The 27,061-nt window shown below is 38.5% G+C and overlaps 2 protein-coding genes across 2 annotated transcripts in view; one reads left to right on the top strand and one right to left on the bottom strand.

Annotated features, from left to right (window-relative positions):
* Positions 1–13,726, top strand: part of grin3a (glutamate receptor, ionotropic, N-methyl-D-aspartate 3A) — a 29,056-nt gene extending 15,330 nt beyond the window's left edge. The window contains exons 5-9 of the mRNA XM_065240582.1: positions 3,162–3,277; positions 3,366–3,517; positions 3,635–3,799; positions 3,952–4,022; positions 12,918–13,726. Of these exons, the coding sequence (XP_065096654.1) occupies positions 3,162–3,277; positions 3,366–3,517; positions 3,635–3,799; positions 3,952–4,022; positions 12,918–13,254 (841 nt within the window). The 3' untranslated portion in view covers positions 13,255–13,726. The remainder of the gene's footprint in view (positions 1–3,161; positions 3,278–3,365; positions 3,518–3,634; positions 3,800–3,951; positions 4,023–12,917) is intronic.
* Positions 13,727–18,943: 5,217 nt separating this feature from the next.
* plppr1 (phospholipid phosphatase related 1) overlaps positions 18,944–27,061 on the bottom strand; it is a 118,863-nt gene continuing 110,745 nt past the window's right edge. Inside the window, exons 5-8 of the mRNA XM_065240584.2 lie at positions 25,807–26,057; positions 25,337–25,513; positions 24,889–25,020; positions 18,944–19,666 (exon numbers count right to left, since the gene is read on the bottom strand). Of these exons, the coding sequence (XP_065096656.1) occupies positions 19,634–19,666; positions 24,889–25,020; positions 25,337–25,513; positions 25,807–26,057 (593 nt within the window). The 3' untranslated portion in view covers positions 18,944–19,633. The remainder of the gene's footprint in view (positions 19,667–24,888; positions 25,021–25,336; positions 25,514–25,806; positions 26,058–27,061) is intronic.

Below are 27,061 nucleotides of genomic sequence, written 5' to 3'. Positions count from 1 at the left end.
CTTCAACACTGAATCAGTAGCTGGGTTTCCATCACACTGATTTTATGTGCATTTTGAAGTATCGCATCAGAAAAGAGCCAAATTTCCCAAAACCATTTTTATGCTCACTTGAGGTGGTTTTTGATTTATGCGAAAAAGAGTAAATGCAAATAATTGGAGATGGAAACAATTTGAAGAATAAATTCAAGTCAACAGGAGGTCGGGAAGTGCGCCCCGCGGTGGTGTGCACGTTACAAATTATGAAAAATATAAAGTACAATCTCGCCCAGTGAGATGTCTTCAGGTTCGTGTAAACGCAAACAGTTAATGCGCTAATTTGCAAGGGAAGGCAACTGATATCAGTGATGACCCGCTGGCTTGGGGGCGGAACAATGAGAAAATATATAGGCCGTTTCTCAATCCAAAGACTGTAGCCTCCGGAGGTCGAATTTGCAAGCTGCATACGTCATCAAGATAACATTAACAATTATAAAGTTGACTATTATTCTTTGTTAATCATACATTGTTGTAATATGCTTATGACTTGCAAATGTCTGAAAATAATAAACCAGGCTTGATGACATACAGCCGCTGTGCTGTGTGGAAATAAAGAGCTAGAGATTGTCTACTACAGTATTTCTCATATTTGAGGTTTAGCTGGAAGTAGTTTTGATGTTTTTCACCAACATCACCCAATTCTTCAATTCCATTGCTAATGTTTGTACTTTACTAATGTTTGTGCTGAAAAGTGACAATTTATTACAATAATAATAGTAATCTTGACATTTTGATTTTCATTTAAACTGCCAATATTAATTGTTTCTATTACACATTTTAGGGACTATAGTTTTTAGGGATTTCAGCAAATAATGTACTAATTTATTTATTGAATAATATATAACACAGCATACAGAAGTCACTTTTTTTTAAGTGCTGGCCACTAGAGGGGACTTATCCTTAAAAAAAACTGTACATCAAAATAAGCTGCATGCACAAACAACCTATGGGTTTTTTAAGGACAGTCTTGATAATATATGATGATATAATTGATAATAATATTATTTATAATATTATACTGTATATGAAAATAAATTTAAAATTAAACAGAAATAGCAGAAATTCCCCAAACAACTTTAACTGAACAGCAATAGTTTTACACCAGTAATTCTCAAAGTGTGGTCCGCGGACCACTAGTGGTCCGTCAAACCCCCCCAGTGGTCCGCCAAAAGATGACCTAAATTAGGCAAGTGTTTATACCAGGGCTATTCAATTGGCGGCCCGCGGTCAGACCCCGGCCCCCAAGGTAATTTGATCCGGCCCTTTATGTAGTCTGTACAAAAAGACATCTCTAGAATAAATTTAGTAAGTTAGACAACGGGCCCTACAGTTACGAGTTGATGCGCGTGCGTCTGTTTCATACAGTATGAGCTGCAGAGCGCGAGTCACGTGACTGGTGCGAGCAGCTATATCACGTGTTTATATTCGCACTTTGGTCCACAAGTTCAACTCGATCGGCTCCCCCGCTCGGCCCGCGTCTCAAGACGCGATAGCTGACTGTGGTGAGTTAAGAGACCGGACTCTGTGGCTGTTTCAACTTTATTTGTTGTATTTCCAGCTTTAAAACACTGCCTTTTCCGACAATTGTTGTCTGATATGTTTGCTCAATTATGACTTGCTTATCCACAATGACATTTACGTTACATGTCTTAATAAATGAAACTGCCGTTTTTCCAAAATTCAAAGCATCGTTCTTACACAATAATGCAATTTAAATGAGAAACAGTTAATCGCCCGTCGCTCACAGCCCAGCATTTGCACCACTGTATGCGTATCGTGCTGACAAACATACACCTAATTTCACTGCTCTTGCGAAATCTAAAAACATATTCTGTCTTATTAGAAGCTAGCCTAATGTTTGCCAATTATTAAGATGGCTGTTGTTGTTGAAATAGGACTACTGTAATAATTAGCTTTGACAAAAAACTGCATAAAACAATGTTATGTTCCATGTTATAAACTTTTTTGATATGTGCACTGAAGTGAGTAAATGAGTTAAATTCTCAATGAGTGTGATATGGATCTTATTTACCTATTTAAATGTAGAATAAAGCTTAATGCCAACTGCCAAGCATAAACTGAAAGCAGCTAAAATCCACAGATCTATTAGTTTTGTAATGTACTAGTTTTTGTTTCATGTGTAAAATCCCTGTAATTTCAGTGATTTTGGACATTAAGGGGAATTTTTTTTTCAGCATTATATTGTTACCATAGATACAACCATAAACTTCACATACCCACCACCTCAGTTTTAAACTAATGGCTCTTTGGAATGACATTAAGTGGGGCCAAGGCTGTTATACTATGTTTAATTGCAGTTTTTTTTCCACATGTGCAGTTTGTTGTTCATATTAAGCTGCAACTCATTTCACATTTACTTTTTCAAATTAAATTAAATTAAATTCATATAATCATTTCTGAACATAGCATTGCATTTGTGTTTAAAAAATTAGTTTTTGACTTAAAACAGTTGCATATTAAACTTAAATTTAGCTTATCCTTCCTATTTTGTTGTTTTTTTGGGGGCGTGTTAAGAGTCATATTCTGTTAGGTGGTCCTCAGAAAAATATTGGAAGATGAAGTGGTCCTTGGGCTGAAAAAGTTTGAGAAACACTGTTTTACACAACATCACTTGAGCATGTGGCAGGCCACACATCATTTCAAATAGGTTTTCCATCCATATCTGTCATGGCAAGCCTGAAATTTCCCTTTTAAATCTTCACTACCTCTCCAACTTGATTTGATGTAGTCGAAAATCTGACCACAAACTCCAAAAATATTACCAGCATGCATAATTCCTCCAAGCAGGCCCGAATGAAGCTGATGAAATATAAAGATCAGCTAGGTCTCTTCTTTTGAATAAAACGGGCATGTGTTTATGCATGATAACACACTTTTTAAATTCCACAGGATGAACAAGGATGTAAATGCAAGTAGTTTCAAGAATTTTCAGTATGTATTTGATGTAAAGAGTATATTGTGACTTAAAGGCATCTGAGTGAAACATCGATTTCAAAAGATCATGATGTGAATACACGATGATGCATTGCAGAGAAAAAAGTCTTCTGAAAGCAGCAAACATGTGCTTCATGAGTATAATAGTTAAGTGCTTCATACTCTTTCAGGGACGATCCTCAAAAACTAGATGCTTTCATTATGGACAAAGCTCTCTTGGACTATGAAGTGTCTATTGATGCAGACTGCAAGATGCTGACTGTAGGAAAGCCTTTTGCAATTGAAGGCAAGTAAAACTCATGTTACAGAGTTAAAGAATACACATATTCTATATTAATACATTTCTAAAATATTTTTTCTGTTTCTGTCGACAGGCTATGGTATCGGATTGAAACAAAATTCACCTTTGACTTCAAACATCTCTGAGTTGGTCAGTCAATATAAATCAGATGGATTTATGGACATGTTACATGATAAGTGGTACAAGGTGGTCCCATGTGGTAAAAGAAGCTTTGCTGTGACAAAGGTAGGCCGTAATACAAAATGAAAATCACAAACTGTAAAAAGTTGTTTAATAAACCAAAGTCAATAATTTGTATTTACTGTTATACAGCCTTTGTGTTGCTATTTGTGTTGTACATAGACTTTACAGATGGGGATAAAGCACTTCTCAGGATTATTTGTCATGCTATGCATTGGAGTCGCCCTTTCTCTCCTCACCACATTGGGTGAACACATTGTCCACCGTTGGGTGATACCCAGGTTGCAGAACTCATCCCAGTATACGTACTGGCTTCACACTAGTCAGGTGAATCAATGTGTAGGGTTTTAAAAGACATAATAACATTTAATGTTAGTGACATGAGCATTAAGGAAATGTTGATGTGATAATTATTCGCTTTTTAATTTTTTGAACGCTTCCCATTTTCTAATAACACTTTATTTAATTTGTTCTGTCAGAGATTACATCGAGCACTTAACCCTGCTTTCAAAGAGGACAAACTACAGACAGTTGCAAAACAAGAGAAAAGGTAAACCACTCACTTTTTTTAAAGAACGCTTAGGTTACTCACGTAACCCCGGTTCCCTGAAATAACGGGAACGAAGCATTGCGTCAGTTAGCTGACGCTATGGGGGGAAACTCCTGTTTACTCCGTGACTGAAGCCTATTGGTTAACGTCTGTACAAAGTACAGACCAATGACGTTTGAACCCGCGCGCGGGAGGAACGCGTCCCTATATAAGCGCGGTTCAATCGTCGGGAGCTCATTATTTATTCGACTGAAGCGCGCAGCCGAATAACACTCGCTGCGTAGACGTTTGTAGCACGGCAAGAGACGCAATGCTTCGTTCCCGTTATTTCAGGGAACCGGGGTTACGTGAGTAACCTAAGCGTTCCCTTTCAATACGGTTCACTTCGCATTGCGTCAGTTAGCTGACGCTATGGGGGAACGTAATCCCATCACGCCGTGCATACACAACGTACTGAAGTGCCTTACCGGAGAGACACTGCGTGTGGCCCTATACCCGGCATATTCACAGCTTTAAAAGCAAATGTGTAAGCACCATATAAATTGTTGACGCGCACACGGTGGGGTTTTAAACGCACCGGGGGCACATAACATAGCACAAGACGGCGAGGTACCGAGCGCGCCGCGGCTGTGCGAGATAAGTAAATTCAGAGTCACGTTGGTGAGCTCGCTGAGCGCACCGTGGTGTACACATAAAACGCATGAGCGTGCATGATTGAGCCGAGAGAACCTGCGCTCGTAGGGCAGGAACGTCTAAGCTGTACAATCTGACAACGTAGACGGCGAAGACCAGCCGGCCGCGTAGCAGATATCAAATATAGATATAGATACCCCTGTAGACCAAGTTCATGAAGAAGCCAAACTCGCACAGAGTGGGCTCTATATAGGACATAGCTCATAGAGGGGCGTGAGCCAGTGCGATGGTTTCAACGATCCATCTAAATAACCACTGTTAGCAACAGACATACGTAGTGAGTGATCTGCGAAGCTCACGAACGGCCGATCTGACTATAATATGCGGCAGAACGGTTCGTAGCGTGGGATTATACAGATACCACAATAGTGTGAACCCAGGTGCACCCTCGAGCGCATCGGGATGCATATAGGTAGTATTATAGTGCAGAGATCGGTGAGCTTTCCAAGCGCGCCGTAAATGTGTATTGACTATAAATTGCACGGGCACAGGTGAACACTTGAATACATCGTGAATGCATATAGATGAATCAGAGTGTTATAATGCACAGGCCGGCAAGATTCTCGAGCGCGCCGTCATGTGTTCTGATAATAAATTGTGCGCACACGGGTGAACTCTTCAGTGCACCGTGAATGCGTATAGATAAATCAGTGCACAGAACGCGCCGTGAATGTGTACAGATATGATTGATGAACGTAACGGTGGGCACCCAACGCACCGTGAACGTACACAGATGAACAACAATGTATGTGTCACAAAGCATAACACAGCTGTGTATACAGGTGAGCCTTCCCAAGCGCATCTTATTGTATACCAAAATGTTATAGCGTGTACATGTGAGCTTCTCTAAGCGCACGGTGGACGCATATAATTAAAAACCATATCGTGCATACAGGTGAGCTAATGGGCGCACCTTTAATGCAACAAACCTCAGTAGTGCGCGAAGCAGGGATGTCGAAGCTGTAAACTGACAACGTGGACGGCGGGGACCAGCCGGCCGTGTCACAATTGTCAAATGAGAAACCTCTAAGCCCATGCCCATGCTCTAAGACAAGTGAGCATAATTGTCACGGGAGGTGATAACGTCAACGATCCATAAATAGCCTGTATTGACAGGTGCTCTAGTGAGTGATCTGTGACGCAGATGAACAGCTGATCGTCTGATGTACGTCAGACGTATGTGTCATACAGGACCTTGGACAGTTCCAGAGCGCTGTGCCTCGGGCACCGTCCGCATCTGAGAAATGACAGGCTTATGAATAAAGTGAATGGCCAGCCGTAAAAGCATGGTTCGCTGTTACCGCCGCCGTCCGCATCTGAGAGATGACAGGCTTGTGAATTAAATGAATGGTCGGTCGTAAAAGCGTGGTTCGCTGTTATCACGGCCACATAGATATAGGTAGGGGAGAGAGCCGCCGTGCCTCTGAAGTGAGGAGAAAAGTGTTCCACCGGCGATTCGCGGGGGGTTTTGACTTTCAAATGTCACTAGAAAGAATGGATCAGACTTTGCATAAGGACGCCTCGTGAAAGGGGTCCTAGCAGCTTGTGTCAATGTGTCATAAGGCACGTAATGTAGGTCGTGTCCCACGGATGCCATCTCCGCACGCCCATCGTAATGGGTTAATATTGGTAGTTTAAGCATGAGATGCGTATCACTCTGATTGAACATAGCTTATAAAGCGATGCAATGAGTTTATAAAGGAGATGACTCGTCAGCTTGTTCAGGGGAAGAGATCTCAGTCTGGTTCGGTAAATAATGAAACCACCGTAGATTGCCCGACCGCATTATCACAATAACACGGTCGAGAGTGCTGCAGTGCTAAATCATCCTCTTAATGTACCGTATTCACAGTACAAGGTGATTTATATGAGACAAACGGCGTTCCACGCGCCGAAGGCTGATTGCCGTCGTAAAGCGTGTTCAACCCACAGCAAATGCTGGGCTAGCTCGTAATGACAGCACTTCATGCAGCCGTGTGTAACTTAAGCAAGCTTCCCGGCCGTCAGCTCGGGGCGGGACCTTTGCTAAGTCAAACTGAAGTGGACTTATGAACAGAATGCCACGATATTCAGCTTTCTGAGGCTCGTTAGAGGGGTACGTGTGCCCGTCTTAAACGAGATGCCGCGCGTGTCTGACTGTGCGCGCGCTTTAAGCTTTGAAACTTATTGTGGCGGGTAGCAAGCTCACTTGAAGTTGATATTACCCTTAATATCTCCGAGTATTGGAGCGGAGGTGTGAGCGTCTTCGGATCCGCTTATATAAATCAGCTATATGGCCGAAAAACGTCATAAACCGCTTGGCTGTAAGCCTTTGAGTGGCCGTCCGGAGAGGGCGCGATTCAAACGCTTGGAGCCATGCAAAAGTCTGAGACTGTCCTTCCTCTAGGAAGAGAGAATAACAGCCGTAAGACCGTGCTCGTTTGCGCCATCAGCATCGTAGCGGAGAAACTGAGGTGGGCTGCGAGCGAATTTGGCAGAAAGGTGTTAGAGACACCGTACAGTCGTGGGGTGTCAATACACAGTATATGGCCAAACCGGGGTTTTTTCGGCAAGCGTCAATAGAATTATGGACAGCGGGCCGTGTGTGCGTATTACTGGTTGCTTGTCAGTAAGGCGATAAAGTGTTTAGAGACACCGTACAACCGTGGGTGTCAATACACAGTATAGTAAGCACGGAAATTACTCTTTTTAGAGGAATTAAATACCGTTCGCCACTATAGTGAGGTCGCATAGCTGACAGTATTACACAGTATGTTTGGATAAACAGCACACAGAAAACATTTCAGGGCAGTCCAGCCGAGGCGCGACATAACCCCTTTTCTCCCAGACAGTTTCGTTCTCTGTTGATGCAGCTGTGCTGCGGAGACCAGAGCTCAGCCGTTCAGGTGCACAAGCCTCAGTAGTGACGGTGACCGAACGGCTCACGGAGCAGGGTAGTATGTCTAGGTGGTTTAATGTCAGACTGAACCCATCGCAGAGAGGAAGTCTGCCGTGAGGCCCGCAGTTTTGCCGTTTATTAAAAGGGCAGAAAAACCGGGTATATATATAAGAATGTACCAATATTCAGCGCACTGATATAGGACGGGACTGAATAAAGGGAGGTATTCGGGCCTCAGTATATTATAAACAAATTCGTTCTGCCTCTGATTCCGTCTAAACCAGAGAGAAATTACCAGGCAGACGAAGAATGAGCTATCTGAAGTGAGATCGGCTCAGGCCAGTAAAGCTCTATAATAAGTGTTTTAGCGCTCCAATAGAGGCGTGTCCGCCTTATCGAGCAGACGAATGAGATCGTGCCGCTCCAGGAGGGGAGGGGCATGAAGCTCTCTTATAATGAGTGTTCTTGGTGCTCCAATAGCGGCGAATCGGCCCTATCGAGCAGACAAATGAGATCGCGCCGCTCCAGGAGGGGAGGGGCATGAAGCTCTGTAATCGTTGAACACTGGACAGCTGCATTTAGAGGCAGCGAGCCGTAATACCGCGTGCTAGCTAAGCCGTTAAGAGACCTCACCACTGTGGGGAAAGGAGCGAGGGACTCCGCGAGCGTGGAGCACGAGTGGCTGTGCTATGACAGAGACAGGGGCAGACCGCCCGTGTTTGCTTGTCGTATGCATCTATCCAGGTCTACGGTTCCCCGCTTGTTCATCTCAACAAGAGAGGAACGGCAGAGGGGAGCAGCAACACAGACAGAACAGCCATGCGTCGTGACGGTATCACCTGATGCACTCGGGGGATTAATATATGTGCCAGAGATCTCGCCACTGAATGTGAGAGGAGCGAAGGGACTCTGTAAGCATGAACGGTTGCGGTGTGACAGAACACAGGGGGGGTTAGTCCGTGTGTGCTTGTCTATGCATCCATCTAGTCTCATGGCTCGCCGTGTGTTCATCCCGGCGAGAGAGGAACAGCAGGGGGAGCACGAAACATGGATAAGACAACCAAAGCATAAGCGCGGTCCCGGCGTGGGAGGTGCCAGACCGGTAACGCGCTCGGAGGAAATTCATAGCAGAGAGGCTCACCGAGCCGCTGTGCTGGACGCTATTACAACAGCGCCTGCTCTTTTAGCTTATAGCTTTATATTAAAAATATTGATCTTACCGGGCGGCCGCAGGGGAGACCTCGTCAGGCGTGTGTCCGCTGCACAGGGCTCGTACCACGGCAAGCGAAGGCTATCTTCGGTTCTCGGCCGGAAAGCGGCAGGGGAAGACGCTAGACCTGGACTCTGCTATCTTCGGTTCTCAGCCGGAAAACGGCAGGGCAAGACGCTACGCCTGGACTCCGCTGCAGGGCTTTTGTCAACGGCGAGGTAAGGCTTCTTCTTTTTCTTCGGAGCAGCGAGAGGTTCGCGCTGAAGGAGAAAATAATGAGCTCCTGACGATTGAACCGCGCTTATATAGGGACGCGTTCCTCCCGCGCGCGGGTTCAAACGTCATTGGTCTGTACTTTGTACAGACGTTAACCAATAGGCTTCAGTCACGGAGTAAACAGGAGTTTCCCCCCATAGCGTCAGCTAACTGACGCAATGCGAAGTGAACCGTATTGAAAGGGAACTAGAAAAACATTGTAGGGGTGGTTTCCGAGACAGGGATTATCTTAAACCAGGACTAGGCCTTAGTTTAATTAGTAAATATAACTAGTCTGAACAAACATGCCTTACTAAAACATTAATTTTGTGCATTTTGAGGCAAAACAAAGAGCACTGATAAAATATGTCAGTGCAAGTTGTTTTCAGTTAGGACAGCTCTTAAATTTTTTTTAGTCTAGGACTAGTCTAATCCCTGTCCGGGGAAACTGCTCCATAGAGTTCAGAAGACATTGAATGAAAGTACTTCTCAACAATAAGTGAATTGTGTGATATACCCATGTAAATAACAGGATACAAAATGTTGCCACATTATGACACAGTGTATAGATTGAATTAAATTAGCAATTAATAAACAAATAAATAGTAAGAAAAAGTGTATTATAAGCAAAATAATTGTTTATAGGTTACATAACACACAGTTTCTGCTAATCTCATGTTAATCTTGGTACCTATAGAGTAGTATTGCATCCTTCATATCTCTGAAGAGTCTTTAGTTTTATCAGATTTCTAGAAGACAGATACAGCTGTATTGCTTCTTTCTAAAAACATGCAAGCCCCTGGAGGCGTACATGGGTGGAGCGAGTCACAAGCACCCAGCATATGCATATATCATTGTATTATCTCTGGATAACTTTTGATTAACTATACTTCATCTTGCTTACATTACATGCTCCTACACAATGCCAAAAAAACACAGACATTTGATGCGGTTTTACTTACCGCCTGCGGCTCCGACTCATGACTGGATCTTTTATCGCTAAGGCCGGTCCATCATTTAGTTTTAAGCCATCTGCAAATCCAGAGTTTTTATTTTGAAGCATGGCATGCATGGTTAACAAAAAGTTTATGATTGTACAAAAGATTCTACAAAAAATAAATTGTCTTTGAGTGTCATACTGAACTTTATTTAGAGTTTTGTCAATTCTGCCAATTTTAAAGAGTCAGTTTTGTAGGTGTGTGGTGCAGGGATGATGTTTATACTATTTCTCCATGCTTTGAAGCTGTTGCTCCAGCTCTTACATCATTTCTTCTTTAAAGGGCCATTCCAATATAACGTGGAAAGCCATGTATGTTCAGGGGCGTCAGTTTGTGTTGAAAAGTGGTGGGGACAAAAGATCTGATGAAAAAACATTACAGCAGTATGGGAAAAATACTAAATAATGGCGCATCAAAAAATGGGCATAGCGTAGGCCAGTCAACAACACAAAAATACTCTGCATAAAACCCTTAATAATGTCGAATGCACATACTGTATAACAGTCCCTGCAACACCAGCTCAAACGAATAGTGCCAAAGCACCATACTGTAGAAAACAGCAGCGCATTAAGTCAATAATTACAATGAAATTCATTACATATGTAAAAGAAAACACACCATAAGCATACAACGTGACCCTGGACCACAAAACTAGTCGTAAGTCCCCAGGTGAAAAAGTAGTACACTTCCATAGTGTACTTAAGGTGCTTTATGTTCACACTAGTTTTTTACTTAATATAAAATTCATCTTTAGATTTTCTGTGCTATTTAGAGACACCATGAATATGAACTAAAATGCACTTTTAACATACTATCTCTGTATTAAAAAATGTATTTAGTTAACACTTGTATTAAACTTGAACTCAGCTTTCATACAAAGATGGGTTCAAGTTTACTAGTACAAGTGGTACCTAAATAAATTTTTAAATAAATTTTTAGCACATTTTAGTTCATATTTATGGTGTCTCAAAATAGCACAACTTAGATGATCTTAAGAACTTTTTATTATATTAAGTACAAAATTAGTGTGCGAAAATAAAGCATGTTAAGTACACTATGGAAGTCATGGATTAAAGTGAAAAAAATTCTTCTGACTGATCAAATACAACTTTGTCATATCATATTATTCAGTACACATAAACGAATAATCCAGGGTCTGTTCTGTTCACACAACAGCTTACAGTCACAGCTCTAATACAGTGACGTTACAGTATGTATGAATATAAACCCTGAACGAGTAACTCGAGTTAAACTCGTGTACAATTCGCACAGGATGTCTGTAACCATAGTGAAAGATGTAAATTGAATGACTGTACCTTTATCAACAGAATATTATGTTACAATAGAGGCAGCGCTGATGTGCTATTTTATGCGCAATGTTTCTGCTGTTTACTTTCTCCTAAGACCTAAATGGTCGTGTTTATATGAGGATACTTAGAAAGATGGAATTTTTGACGCATATTTGTATTTAAGGCCAATAAAGTGGCAAAATACAACACAAGCTCAACGACAAGCGAATGCGCAACTTGCATACTCCTCTGACACAGAAACAGCAGTGTTGTTTGTGTTTGAATGGCTTAAAATCACTTGTTTTTAAACTGCGGTGCTTAAATATATGTACAAATGTTACGTTTGTGACAACACGCAAATGGAACTGCAAGAACCGACAGGTGGATGACATCAAAGTGCCGCGAGAGCATTTCGGAAGCAGTCTCCTCTTATGATTCTCGTCAATCGCTCTCACAGGATATGGATGTCATCTGCCTCTTGGTTCTTGTGGCACCACATGAAGTTAACTACTAGTTTAACAAACCTGTTGTATCAGCCACTGGTTAGATCAGCATAGCAGTCAAAAACGGGACGCGGGTGATCACGTACGGGAGAAATCATTTACCCTCAAAATACAGGACCCCTAATCATACTGTGCAAAGACACGCAAGGTACCTGGCTGTTTGGTTTTCTTATCCCGCGAACTGAAAGGCTTGCCAATCTTCATCATTTCGCCAAGCCAAGTCAATCTCCATTGGTCTTTTACGATCTTCAAAACATCGAAGCCTTCCTGCATTATAAGTTTGTCCATGCTAGCTGAAATAAAGTTTTACCTCAGCTTAACGTGATACAGCCACAAAACCCGGAGTGGATCTGGTACGTAGCGATTACAGAACGCTTACAGTGGAGAGAGGAACGTGATTGGGCTCCACTCCAGGCTTTGATCACATCCCACTTAATACACGTCGTCTTTATGAAAAGTGAATTTAATAATTTTGCAATTTTCTATTGACAGAAAACTTTAATCCATGTGTACTACTTTTTCACCAGGGTCACAAAGGCATGACTTGATTTTTCAGAACATTTTAACCAAATGCTTTCAAAAAGTGGTGGGGACAAAATCAGCCATTTCAAAAAGTGGTGGGGACATGTCCCCAGCGTCCCCAGTGTAAATGACGCCTATGTGTATGTTCAATATGACATCTGCTATTTATATAAATTTATCACATGTTCAATAGTCGAAGAGAAAGTATAGACTATTTTATCAGATTATAATCTAGGACAATAAAATGTATTCTATAAAAATATATTCTATTATACTATGGGCCAGATATATTAACAGCTTGCGCCAGTGTAAACTATCTTTTGATATTATAAACTACTTTCATGATTTACTAAAGACATATGGGTAAAACGCTGAGAAGGCGTGGACAGTTAATTTTTATGGCTTGCTGACCATATGTGTAGGAATTTTCTTTTAAATTTATGCAAGGACACTATTTAAATGAAGCAGGCGATTTGCTAAGATTTGCTGTTGTCAGTTTGCTGGTATTTGTGCAAATATTTACATACTGTTTTCTGTCATAATCAAGCTGCAATGTTGAAAACAACCAGCAAATGCCGTGGAACTCTTTGGGAACATCCAACTGCTGTCAGAGGAAACTCTCCAATCAAGAAGGGCAACAAAATGACCTGGAATGTTCACAGTGCAAAGAGCTCTTGCTCCATCACGAAAAGAGGTCGCTTCCCATACAGACCACCTCTAATGGAAGAACAGACCAACACAGCCTCGCCCAAAACCCAATAGTACAGGAACTGACAGACCTGGAAACACAAATCGAGGTCATTAAAAAACAACTGCAGCTTGCCATAAAGAAGAAAAAAGAGCTGGAGCAGTATCAAAAAAACAAGACTTCAACTGAGGCCTAGAGTTTTGAGAAATCTTTATATGGCTGGTGTTTTATGGGTTGCAGTGTTCAAAGGATTGGACCTAGTGGTTGATTATTTCAATTGTGTTTCAAAGGGGAGTAAAAGTCCTGAAGTCGTGCTTTATTTTGATGTTTTTATTTTGATTCCTTATTGAACTGAACTTCACAAAAAGACAGAGAATTAAAAGAAACTCAATATTGGATGTAAGCAGTGTGTATTTTAATATTCCAAGATGTGTTATTCTAAGGATACCCTGTTTTTGTGGTATGGCGTGAAAGATGGTTTGTATCTGCCTAAAGGAAAGACATTTTATCTGTCAAAGTGACATTTATTTAAGGTGTCAAACAGTGATGTATGATAGCATCTCCTGCATAATGATACAGAGGGGTGACATCACATTTAAGAAGAAAGATAGACTGCCATCTCTGCAGCTGTAAAGAGAAAGTCTTAACCTGGAACACATGCTGTTAACCTTGAATGGTGTTGTTTCTATCAAATAAAAATCTTTGAGACATATTTCTGTGAGATGAGTTTGTTTTTCACATCTCTGAATTAAAGGGATAGTTCGGCCAAAAATGATATTAAACCCATGATTTACTCACCCCCAAGCTGTCCGAGTTGCATATGTCCATCGTTTTTCAGACAAACACATTTTCGGATATTTTAGAAAATGTTTTAGATCTTTCAGTTAATTAAATGTAATGTTACGGGGTCCACAACCTTCAAGTCCAAAAAAGTGCATCTATCCTTCACAAAATAAATCCAAACGGCTCCAGGATGATAAACAAAGGTCTTCTGAGGGTAATACGCGCTGTGTTGTTGTAGAAATATCCATATTGTAAACTTTATAAACTAAAATAACTACCTTCCGGTAGCGCCGCCATCTTAGTCGCGTCCGCATTCAGGATGAGAGCTTACGGAGGCTACTCTGCTGCTGCTCTGTCCCCCGCCCTCCGAATTTGTCATACGTCACTTAGAAAAGTGCGTATACCCTAATACTCTCTCCTGAATACAGAGGAGTCTAAGATGGCGGCGCTACCGGAAGGTATATATTTACGTTAATAAAGTTTTAAATATGGATATTTCTACAACAACACCACACGGATTACCCTCAGAAAACCTTTGTTTACCATCCTGGAGCCGTTTGGATTTATTTTGTGAAGGATGGACGCACTTTTTTTAGACTTGAAGGTCGTGGACCCCCTAACATTACATTTAATTAACTGAAAGATCTAAAACATTTTCTAAAATATCCGAAAATGTGTTTGTCTGAAAAACGATGGACATATGCAACTCGGACAGCTTGGGGGTGAGTAAATCATGGGTTTAATATCATTTTTGGCCGAACTATCCCTTTAACTGTATTTTTATTTTTTATTTATTTTTTTAACCTTGAATGTTAAAAAACATGGCATGGTTTCTTGTTACTTAGGATTTTTATCAGACTCCTAAAGGTGCCATAGAATGTAAAACTGTTTTTCAGGTCCATACTGAAAAAACACAAATTTGCAACTCAGAAATGTCAATTTCCAATCTCCGAACAAATAGTTGTTCCTCAAAATCTGATACAGGCTCAAACTTCTAAGGTCTGTTTACTTAATGTGAGCTACTGTCATGAGGGGTGATGTGAACAGCCAATAGCTCAATTGCAAATAAGGTAATAACATTCTAGGGACAAATCGTAGGGTTGTAAATTGACATTTAAAACTGTTTCTGGATATTTTTGCACAGTGATCCAGGAATTCAGTATGAGTCACTGGGACGATTCTATCTGGTAACTCATGAGTTTGCATAAACTTGTATATTTCAGGCTTTATTTCAAAAGAAAAACTCCTATATTTACTTTATTGATCCCTTGAATCTGGCAATATTTAAATTAAGAACAAATTTTATTGGAAAAAAATATTGTGTTATCCAACTATGGTATGGAAGGTATGGAAATATTTAGTGTTCTGAAATGGAATTTCTGTCCGATAACATGAAAAACAAGCATTTACACACACAAAAAAGTATGAACCCATCTCAATGCTGTGCTTTTTTATTGTTTTAAATTTTTTTGTCAAATATAAAATTTTCTAGATTAATTTAACCCAATGGCTGGGTTTTAGATACAACTTTGTCTTGAAAGTAACTCGCATTTTTTAGAGTGTATTATCCGATACCGATATGACTGTCGACATATATATATTGCATTCCTATTTTTCTTAGTCTACAAAAGTTTATTCTAGCTGTTTAACCTTAAGCTTAACCGGTCCTGTGTCACTTTAGTTTTAGATCATAGACAGATGTGCAGACATTCTGCTGTGGAATTTAGTGTTCCATTAATGACTATAAGTAATTTAAGCCTGGAAGCAGGAAAACAACCCAGCTCTTACTATTCTTAAATGTACTTCACAGCTGGTCTGACAATATGTTACTGGTATGCAGTCATCTAAAATTCTTATAGAAACTATTATCTAGGTTTGCTAAGATGTTTCTTAGTTGTAAGACACAGGGCAGATCAAAACTTTATTGATTGGAAAGTTTTCATAGTGCATTTAGCCAGTTCACACACTTTTTCCAATCCAATAACCTTGATTATTAAACCCTTTACTTAATGTTGTTAACTGCAGAGTCTGTAGTTTAAGACACATCAGCGTTTCAAGAGATGTTTCCTTAAATATTTCTGGACTTGAAAAGAAATTACAACTGATGCTAAAGACAATCAAAATCCAAAGTTTAAAGGGTATAAAACACCTTAGGGAAAGTTTATAATAATATTTCCCATATTTAAAATGCATATAGAAAAGTTGATGATAAAAGTAGAAATGAAGATAACCGTGTTATCTCTCAAATACAGGCGAGCTCTTTATAAATACTTTATAAGGGCAAGTGGATTTAGATTAAGGATCTATCACATTTTCCACTGACACATCTTATTGTAGCCTACCTTAAGCATTGAATATGTGAATGGCCTACTTAAAAAAAAAACTGTATCGCACCATGCAATGTTCTTTACTTCCTGCATATAGATCATGAAGGTGCAATCATTTTCTTTAACTACTTTTCTAGGCTTTTTAGGGTTCTGAAAGCCCAGTCTCCTAAACTCTCAGAAAAAATTTACTAAAGTTGTCCATGAGACGGTACCTTTTAAAAAGGTTCTAATATGTACTAGTATGTATCTCCTAATTTTTTTTTTCAGAGTTCAGTTCCAACCCTTACACACCTGCCTGTCATTTCTAAAGAATCCTTTAGACGTTGATTAGCTTCTTTAGGTGTGTTGGTTTAGGGTTGGAGCAAAACTCTTTAGGACAGCAGCGGTTCCTCAAGACTAGAATCATACAGCCCTGCTTTACTTGAACAGACTGCCAAAAGGGTGTAGGATAAATCTCTTCATTGTTTGTTTGTAAATGCTTAATTGCAAATCTAATGAAATGTACACGTACACAAAATTGCCCTACTAATTATGAGATGATAACGTGATGCCACTTGCTGTACACACAGTGTAGTGACGTATTGTGATAACAAGTTGTATATATATATATATATATATATATATATATATATATATATATATATATATATATATATATATATTAGGGGTGCAACGGATCACAAACCGCACGGTTCGGATCACATTACGGATTTTGAGGCACGGATCGGATAATTTTTCGGATCAGCAAAAAAAAAAAAGAATGGGAAAATTAAGAATTAAATCAAGAAATTACAAACATTTATAAAAAAGAACAAGGTTGCACGTTAAGTAAGGTCTAAACTCATTAGTTATAGAAATCAAATGAATAATAACACTGCATTTATTGTATAAATTACAATTTTTTATGATTGCTTACACACAAAATCTTTTCATGTCACACGATTTTTGAAACCTCTAACTTAAAGTGCAAAACTACATCCCAAATCTTCAAAACCATAAGCTGTTTCTCAGCCTTTGACTCAGTTTTCAATTGCATAAAACACTTTTTTCAAAACAAACATCTATGTGGAAGTCACTTGCTTTCCTTTTCCAAATACAACCAATAAAAATGCTACACTTATTCACCAGGTCACACAGACACACTCCTCACATGTGCAAACACTAATTGCTTTACTGATCACTAACCAATCACTGCTTTACTTTACAGTAGTATAGATTGGCCTATAAATAGGTCAAATGTCAGATTACCCCTGTTACCCCTCTCAGCAGATTACTTTCACTGTAGAACATTGCATTGAAATGTAGATATAAGCCCATGAAAGACCGAAGAGCTTTAGATTTAGAACAGCAGTGTTTACATGGTATATCCAAAAATGTATTATTATGAAAGAAGTGTTTGGCATTTGATGCAAATGCTTGATTCTGACATGTGTTTGTGGCATTTTGAATGCAGTGTTGCATTTTGAAGGAGATGTGAGCTACTTTGCATTTTGTGTGTGCAGTTTTCAGAATTGTGTGTAGATTTTTGAATAAAGGAGACTTAGTTTTGAAAACGTGTGTAAGCAATTGGTAAAAACTGTAAATGTAATTATTATGTTTTTAAAGCTTCAGAAGTGATTTTCTCTTTGTCTTGGGTAGTTTGATTAACATTAATGACACAGACATAAGTGGGGCAATTGAGCTTACTGTCTCTTTAAGACCAAATATGCACAGACTGCATATCTCTCCGTTTGTGCACTACCGAGTCCCCTTAAACACACAGACAGACGGCGAATTATGGCCCAGCATTAACAGTCTCGACATAAAAACGTTACGTTGTTTTTCATTGCTCTATAAGGCAAATGTATTTTAATACACTACAGTATGAGAGAGAGTAGCGCACCTCTCTGAAGTTTAAACATCAGGAGTTCTGATCTTTGAATGATGATACGTCTGACTCGATCTAGACCGGACGCATTCAACCGCACGTGCGTTTGTGCATAAAGTAAACTAACCAAGCTGTGACATTACTTTCAAAGCAGTCCAACCAACCAAGCTGTCAAACTATTGTTTGCTGTGGTGATGGCAGATGATATCTCTTTTAATATTAATGCATTGATTCCTGTTGTTAAGGTATTACATGGTGAGATATAAAAGAATATATCTGTCAATGTTAGTCACGCATAGGGTTGTAACGGTATGGCGGTATACCATGATGTTGTCATGTATAGTTATCGAACTGTGAACATTGGCTTATCCACGATTTTGACAAAAAATGTTTGGCAAAAAATTAAAGCAGATCTCACTTACGTTGCTGCGCATATGGAACCTATTTCCATGTCACTGTTTAGACTCCACTCATTCATATTTAATGCTGGAAAAATTTCAGAGCCATACATAAATGTCAGAAGCTTTTACACTCTGCACTTTTAGGATTTCATAACATCATAATTTGAAACAAGGAGTAAAAAGCAAAAAAATATTGATGCATCCTTAAAATAAACTTTATGACTCCTCTTAGAGAAAGGATCCCTTTAAAAACACATCCATGTAAGGTTCACTACCTTTGATTTCTTTTTTGCTGGAAAATACAGGAACAGAATAATAGAAAACAACACGCTCAACATGGCACAGCAGGTAGAAATAATCCTATATCACTACTAAATGTGCAGAGGGCAACGAGTAGAGAATACAGTATGGGCTTGCAGAGAAATAACATGTAATCGCAACCCCAAGGGCAGAACATTTTACTTATGTGTGCCTTTTCCTTAAAAAAAATAAAGAAACCCATTAAAATGACTGGACTCAGCTACGAGACTATTTATTTGACAAGACTACTCAGGAAAATATATTTAGCATTTCAAATTCTGAAACGCACACTTTAAACAAAAACAAAACACAAGTTGTGAATACACAGGTTATTCCAACAGTTTTGTGTATTTCATGCCGAGTACATGTCCATTCAAAGATGCCCACGAAGAATCAGATACGATGACGTGTAACAATTTGACATGTTTTTTAACCTTACACCAAAAATATAGGTATACCAAAAACATTCCTGGAAAATCAGCAGGCAAAGTTAATCAAATGCTTTATACAGATTTAAACAAAAGGAATACAAAATGATCTTTGTCCAAAAGTGTACAGAAAAAAATCCAAATAAAATCAGTTTTTGTACAAATACCACATAACAACATCGATATTTCAATTACATTATATATATATAGACTGTATATATTTACTTTATGATGTAAAACATGACAGAGAAGGCATACATATCGACGTGAATTGAGCTGTGTTAACATCATGAGGGAAAGCTACAGCACTCTCTTTTACAAAATGTACAAAACAGCTGCTTCTAGGTATAACTAGTAATAACATAATACTGTCTTTTTTCATTTTTTTACAGTATGCCACAGTACAAAAAACCTTTTGTGCCTAGAAGTGTTGAGGTGATGCGAAAGTGACGTGGTGCTGCCCCCTTAGTCATGTGACCTCGGTCATGGACGCCGAATGGTTCTGAAAGAAAAACAAAACAGGATTCAAAAAGCTGTGCTATGTTGTTCCAGACGGTAATAAATGTTTGTTTGAGGCTTAAACGCTGATCAGGCCCATTTGACTGAAATGCTGGAAAATCACAGAGCAGAACCTATAATTTCACAATCCCAATTTCTACTAAATCAACAGTTACGATTATTACACTACACTTGTCTAGGATAATGATAGGAAACTCGATTCTTCTGGTTTACCACACACACTGCTATGTATGTTTTACACTGCCAGCTCTAAATTGCACAACAATGTTAAGTTTGTGTTAAAAGCTAAAAAGAAATGATCCAACCTAGATCAGTCATTGAGAGGTATTTGCTGGGTTGCCATCTGGCTGGGGGCTATTTACATGACATTGGTATTTGGGCTCCTGAAATGCAAACTTTTTAAGATGGGTTTCAAAGTTTTTGATAACTCCTCATTGTCTACGTGTAAACTATGATTTTCCAATAATATTTACCAAATTTTGCCGCTTTATAGTCCATGGTCACTTCTAACAAAAATGCTCGCTGCTTTTGCCTTTTGTTTTTATCACTTTTTAGAAGGTTGTGTTTGTGCACAGGCTTTTAGTGTTTTTTACAGGGTAGCATTGCCATCTACTGGGCTGGTACATGTATACGTAATACAGCAAATTATAGTGACAGATTTACTAAGAACTAATCTCTTTTGCTGTAAAAAAATACCAGTCAGGATTTACTAAATACACACACTGAAAAAGTTTAACTGTTACCTATAACAAGTGTGTTTGTTGCAGTCCAAGAAAAGAGATTTAGGTTGGAAACGATAACACGCGTCATCATTTACTTTGGGATTTGTTACTTTTGCATATCGTTAACATGTACTAATACACACTTAAACACCAAAGGATGTGTAAAATCTTGAAATGGATAATTAGTGCTCTTTAAACAAATCACAACATAATTTACAAAGGTTTAGGCGTGCCGATTTACTGGTATTTGCACCTTAAACCCTAGGCTAATTTGTGCTGTTCTTGGTAGATTGTGTTAGTCATTACAGAAAATTAGATTTTTAAGCCTGTGTTCTTTAGTGTGCCTTTTTGTCCAGCTACGACAAGGTTCTATTCAGTAAACCGCTTAAAATACACTCTGTGTTCACCCGCTTTATTTCCCGACCTGACGGGTCCGCAAAACTTAACGTTAGATCTCGTTCCCAGAATCTCAAATTCAATGTCTCTAACGAAAAAAGAGAGATGAAGTAGCCTATAACAATTATAAATGTTATACAAAAATTGTGTTCGTGCCAATATAAATATTATTTTAACATTGTATTGTTAGCAGAGAAAAAATGTCACCGAAAAAATAATGAAATATAAATAATAAATTAAATAGGACAAAGCCTCTCACTCAAACCGAAACCATTGGTTGCAGAGTTGCTGTTCAAACAAATTGCTGAAAATCCTCCTTTGCCAAATTTATTTTTAAAAGGGGGTAAAGATCAAAGAACTATGCGTTAGGAAAATTAATAATGGCTTTATTTTAATAGACATGTAAAACCATATTTTGGCGGATTACTTTCATTTTTTTAACGAATTTACCTGCCCATTTAGTCTTAATAATTAACGGTAAACGAACTTGCACTTGCTGTCGAACCTAAGGTCGGGCTCGAGCCCCAAGTTCAAGTAACAGAACAGTACAGTAGATTCCTTTAAAATCTACGTTAAAAGTGTAATAGTTAAAATATTACTGCAGTAAAAGAGTTTATTTTATCATATTTTGTGTAGTGGTTTCTAAATGCCTGCAATTACTTTTCAGTAATTTGCAATGTCACGGAGTTTAACGTCTTCACGCGTGACGCATTGACATGATTTACGAGGTAAATTTGCAAATGATTCATGAAGTCAAACCTCTGCAATTATTTGATTGATTGTGTTTTAGAAGTATGTTCAAAATCTAATGACAGTTATGATCGCGGATGCGCTGGTAGAGAAAGAGAACGAGAAAGAGCGGCCGGTTAAGATTAAACTAGCTATTATACGCATTTTTTTCAGGACATTCTTGCGAGCCGGTGGCAACTTGTCCACGACGCAAATAGTTTTTTATCAGGTAATACATATTATTTGTCAGTGTGTTATACGCGAATAAATAATAATGAAAAAAGTTCAAAAGTCGGATTGTAAGCAAATGAGACTTACCGGAAAGGTTTCTATTCAAACCCTTATTAAAACCCTTATTAAAATGTAATCTGTTAGTACCTGATCTGTTTAAATTTATTTCATTGGTCTGCTAAGGTGTTCAATTAAAATTTGTCCGAACCTGTTTTCATTCATTTTTTTTATTTTTGATCTGAGCGCACATTCAGAAAACAAGTCGTTTGATTTTAGTTCAGGAAATAAATAATAGAAAAACAAGTCGTTTTTCTTTCTTTCTTTTTTTTTGGTTTTGATTTGAAAAAACGAATGAAGGAATGATACACGGGGCCATTTTTGTAAACTGTTATTTTAAAATAAAAAAGTGTGATAAAAAAAAAAAACGGATTTCAAATTAATCTGACGGGCCAGAAAATATTACTGGCGGGCCACTTTTGGCCCGCGGGCCGCCTGTTGCCGACCCCTGTTCTAGATCTTCCCACCAGCAAATAATCTCTTTGAAAAAATCAATTCAAATTTTGGTACATGATAAATAACGTCTCTAAGTGTAAAAGGTCTAATTTGTTATGTTCTGTTTAAATAAGTTTATGTCCATTTTGACTACAATCAATGTATAAAAAAATTCTACAAAGCCATGTAGTGGTCTTATGTATTGTTATAAACCAGTGGTTCCCAACCTTTTTAGCCCTAAGTACCCCCACAGCCCTATCAGTAAGGCTCAAGTACCCCTTCATCGAAACCAAAGTTGTGTTTTAAAGACAAATAAATTAATTTTAAACATTAAAATAAAAAGCACTGACTGATGAAGCATGTTTATTTCAACAACCACTATCATTGTTTGCATTTTATCAGCTCATTTGCATTTAAAAAGACACCCAAAAACGGCACATTTTGCTCAGGCCTAAAAAATGGCAATTTTGACATGCTATAATTAATTATCTGTAGGGTGTTTTGAGATAAAACTTCACATATGGACTCTGGATATGCCAAAGACTTATTTTACAAATTAAAAAATTTCATCATATTACCCCTTTAAGGGCCAGATTTACTGAACCATCATTTTGGCGTTAAATAACGACTGATCTTACTAAAGACACGCAGTAGATATTTAGCTCTGAAAAGGTGTTATTTTTGCGACCTTATTGCATATGCATTTGTGAAAGTTTTCCTTTTAGAAGCAACATTAATGCGATGAGAGTATTACATTTTGCCAGAGGAACATACTTTAAAATATATATATATATATATATATATATATAGTTTGCCAAGCCATGCTATGTTTAATTTGCTGGAGAAAAGAGGAGGAGAATTCACGAGGAGAAGTCAAATCAGGTTTTCTAAAACTTCTTTTACCCTTTATCTTTCGTCCTCCGGTTCTTAGTGTACTTTTACTTAGCTGGAATTTCACACTCCGCAGTCCGCATTTTCATTGCGATGTCCTGCCGAGGTCTCTTATTTGCAACCCTGTACTAATTTGCGGTGCTCTTAGTAGATTGCAATGGTCATTATAGAAATGTGCATATGTCATTATTGTGCCTGTGTATTATTTGCGCTTTCTTAGTAAATCACACGCAAATTTTCCACTCCGGCGCTTATTTGGAATTGAGCTCCCACGTTCTTTTTAGTAAATACCCTAAATTTACTAAAATCTCAATTTAAGTTACTGATAATTAAAGTGTGCAAATACGTTAAATTATTCTGTTCAAATATAAAGAGAAACAAAATGCATTAAGACATTCTCTATAAATACAAAAGACATCTTACGGGACAAAATATGTTAGCCAAAAACAATGCAAACGTTTTTTTTTTTGCATCATTTGAAAATGCAATGGCAGCGGGTATGAATATTATAACATTATTTGAACATTATTTATAGTTAATAAACTTTGTGTCTTTAGAAACTATTCAGGTTCATTGAAAATAGTCAGATCGCTCTTAAGTTGGACATCGCTATTGCGTTTTGGATCATGCAGCGCATTTACTCTTGACAGCTAATTATATTAATGATAAGATTAAAATTACAAAGTTGTCCTTTTTACAATGCTTTCCTCACTAAAATCAATCTTATGTAAATGACTGGACAAACGAAAGACATTTTTATTAAAAGTAAATGAGATCAAAGCAAAATGTAAATCTTTTCGCGTACCCCCTGGAAACTCTTCACGTACCCCCTGGGGTAGGCGTACCCCCGGTTGGGAATCACTGTTATAAACCACAGTGGATCAGTGAACATGTCTGAGACTAGTCATAAGGTATGCTTGCCTTCATGCGGCACAGCGATGAAGACATCAAAGTACCAGGGAGTGTTTCAAAAGCGGACTCTACTGTATAATTTCTCAAATCGCTCTTGCTGTACTATGACGAAAACACCTATAGACAAGGGGCATTGAGCCTATGATGAAATCAGAACAGTGCCAATATTCAGTCTAAAAGCATCCTTGCACAAGTAGTACTGTACATCTCTTAAATAAACAACTTATCTATTTAAAATCTGCTTGTTAAATTGTTATAAACTGCAAATTTTAAAGCAACATGAGTAGCATTACATTTGAGACTGTCAATCACTGTAAACATTGGGTTATTTTGCCTCATGTTGAACATGCTTACACCTCGGGATAGTAATTATTCCTGAGGTCCGAAGATATTTCACTGCACAATTGTGAACCCTGAAATAATGTTTGCATTTGCATATTGATGAAGTCATTAGCGTGAATTGTCTAAGTACAATTCGCATAATACCATCTCTTCATTGGTGTAGTTAATACACCATCAGTGTTCAATTTTCAACGCTTTCACTGATGCTGAATTAAACAGTGTGTGCAAGTTTCAGCGGGTGCACCGAGTGTGTGAATATTTAATGAGGTAAGCCCTAAGGAATCATATGATCGGTTGTTCCTTCCTAAACGACTCGCTGTAACCTTCTACTACCATAGAAGGGGTTTCATTACCAAGAGTTAAGAGTAAAGCTAACCATACTTTTACCAGTACAAGTGTAAAGCGCTGCATAACTCAGGGTTAAAATTAAAAACTTAACCTACAGTTAAGTGTAAAAAGTGCTAAAGGTGTATTTTGAAAAGGAGGTTACCTGTGCACTGAGTGTCTCCAGAGGGCTTTCCACACGTGGGAATGTAATCAGTGGAAGTCCACGGTAATCCTCCTGCTTCTGTTTAGTGGGAGTAGAATGGGTCCCTTTAAAATTGTGCACTACGCAGAGTCCCTGCAATAAGCACATAAACAATTCGGACAGTTTGTAACTATAAGCAGAAATCTAATATCATGAAAATAATAAATGTAAAAACAAAGAATGATATGATAAATTATGAAGGCAGAAGCTAAACACTACCTTTAAAATTTGGCAGACACTTATCCAAAATGACTAGTGGATTTGATAAAAAAACTATTAACATAACACCTATTTACTACTAAGAACATGGCACTTAAACATGGTTTATGAAATACACATTTTGTAATGGAATACTTTTAAGTAGAAATAAAAAAGTTAAGAACTTGTGAAGATGTTTTGTGAAACCCACCAAAAACAGAGCTACAGAGCTTCCTAATATGAAGCCAGCAATAACATCTGAGCAGTGGTTGCGGTATTCAGAGACTCTGTTCAAGCCGGTAAGGAAAGCAGCACACAGGATCCCCAGACAGAGCACAGGTTTTGCCAGACGGCTGCTTTTCGTCTTGATGGTGCTGGTGATGTACATCTGAAAACAGACACATGCATGCATGCACACACGCACACACACTTGCTTTAATCTGCAGCAGGTGACGGAGGAAATCAAGCATAAATAAATACACAAGGCTCGCTTCACCTCTGGGAAATTATGGCAAATTATAGAGAATGGAATTGGAGTAAACAACCTGTAATTCCTATTAAGAAAGAGGAACTGAGAGAGATAGATAATGAAAAAGAGAGATATTTTCTATACTCATACTGCTTCAACAAAGTGAATCAAATTATTTAGCTGCGAAACACATTATTTAGGCTTTATCTTACAGTGACATAGACAGCTGAGTAGACACCAAGCGATGCATCTTTAGATGGGAATGACCTCCTGGCTTTCTCCACCACCATCTGGTTCCCAGTGCAGATGTTGCCATTGGTGATGAACTGGTGATTGAGGTTACAGTCCACCCCCGTATAATTTGGCTTGCAGACACTCAGAAAGTATGGTGCCAGATTGCCCGTCACTACCTGGCCGGCGTTGACAAAGATGTCGGTGGCAAACAGGCCGAATGCAAAGACACCTGTGATAGACCGAAAAGCCACACATTTAATAAATAAATAACCCATACAGTTATTCCTAATCAGAAATGGAACATGTAAGCAATTCAGACAAGGGCTTGGAGGACGACCATGAATACAGATGCAGTCTTGTCAGGACAATCTGTTATTTTTATCTTCATCCAGAAGTAATTACAGATGCCCAGTAGAGCAAAAGCAAAATCTGCATACACCATTTGGCACAAACAAAACTTCATATCTTAAGCAAGTAATTGTGATCATTCATCTTTAAAAAAATTCACTGATTGTGAATCTTGTAAATAAATACTACTTTTAGGAAATAGCTTAAAGTCATTGAAGTTAGTAAGTCAAATATTAAATTTGTTCTGAGTTTGTTTGTCACACAACAGACAATTTTGTTATTAACCACCCAACCAAATTTGAGTAATGGAAAAAACACCAAGAAAATAAAATAAGTTAACAAAATCTGGAAAAAATAGGCAGCATTCTCTCATAATAAATTACATAAAATGGTCTTACAAAGACAATAATATCGACATTATTATTTCTGGGGCAATTAATCGACTTATGAAAAGTAGCTATCGTCACAGGCCTAAATGTCAGAAGAACATATTAAAAAATATTATTTGCCAGAACATGTTATTTTTTGTTTGCTGGAGGAAAAAATGAGGAGTCACTAGGAGAAGTCACACAATACCAGGCATTTCAAAACATTTTGTAAACCTTCATTTTTTGTTCTTCAGTTATTTCCAGTGTACTATGGCTTCGTTAGCTGGGATTTTCACATGCAGAATTTTTATCTGCCATGACCGTGGTGCTGAACTCAAGCGCATCAGGCGTAAGTAGATCCTCCACACATGAGGAGCATCAGCTCTGCTTATTAGCGACCCTGAACTAATTTGCACTGCTCTTAGTAGATTGTGTTGGTCATTAGGGCTGGATATCGATTCAGATGTTCCAGATCGATTCGATTTCGATTTACAAGCTATCAAATAGATGCTCCTTT

Source organism: Paramisgurnus dabryanus, chromosome 10, assembly GCF_030506205.2.
Source record: "Paramisgurnus dabryanus chromosome 10, PD_genome_1.1, whole genome shotgun sequence".
Lineage (NCBI taxonomy): Eukaryota > Metazoa > Chordata > Actinopteri > Cypriniformes > Cobitidae > Paramisgurnus > Paramisgurnus dabryanus.
The sequence above is the reverse complement of the archived record's forward strand: the minus strand, read 5'-3'. Positions and strand labels throughout refer to the sequence as shown.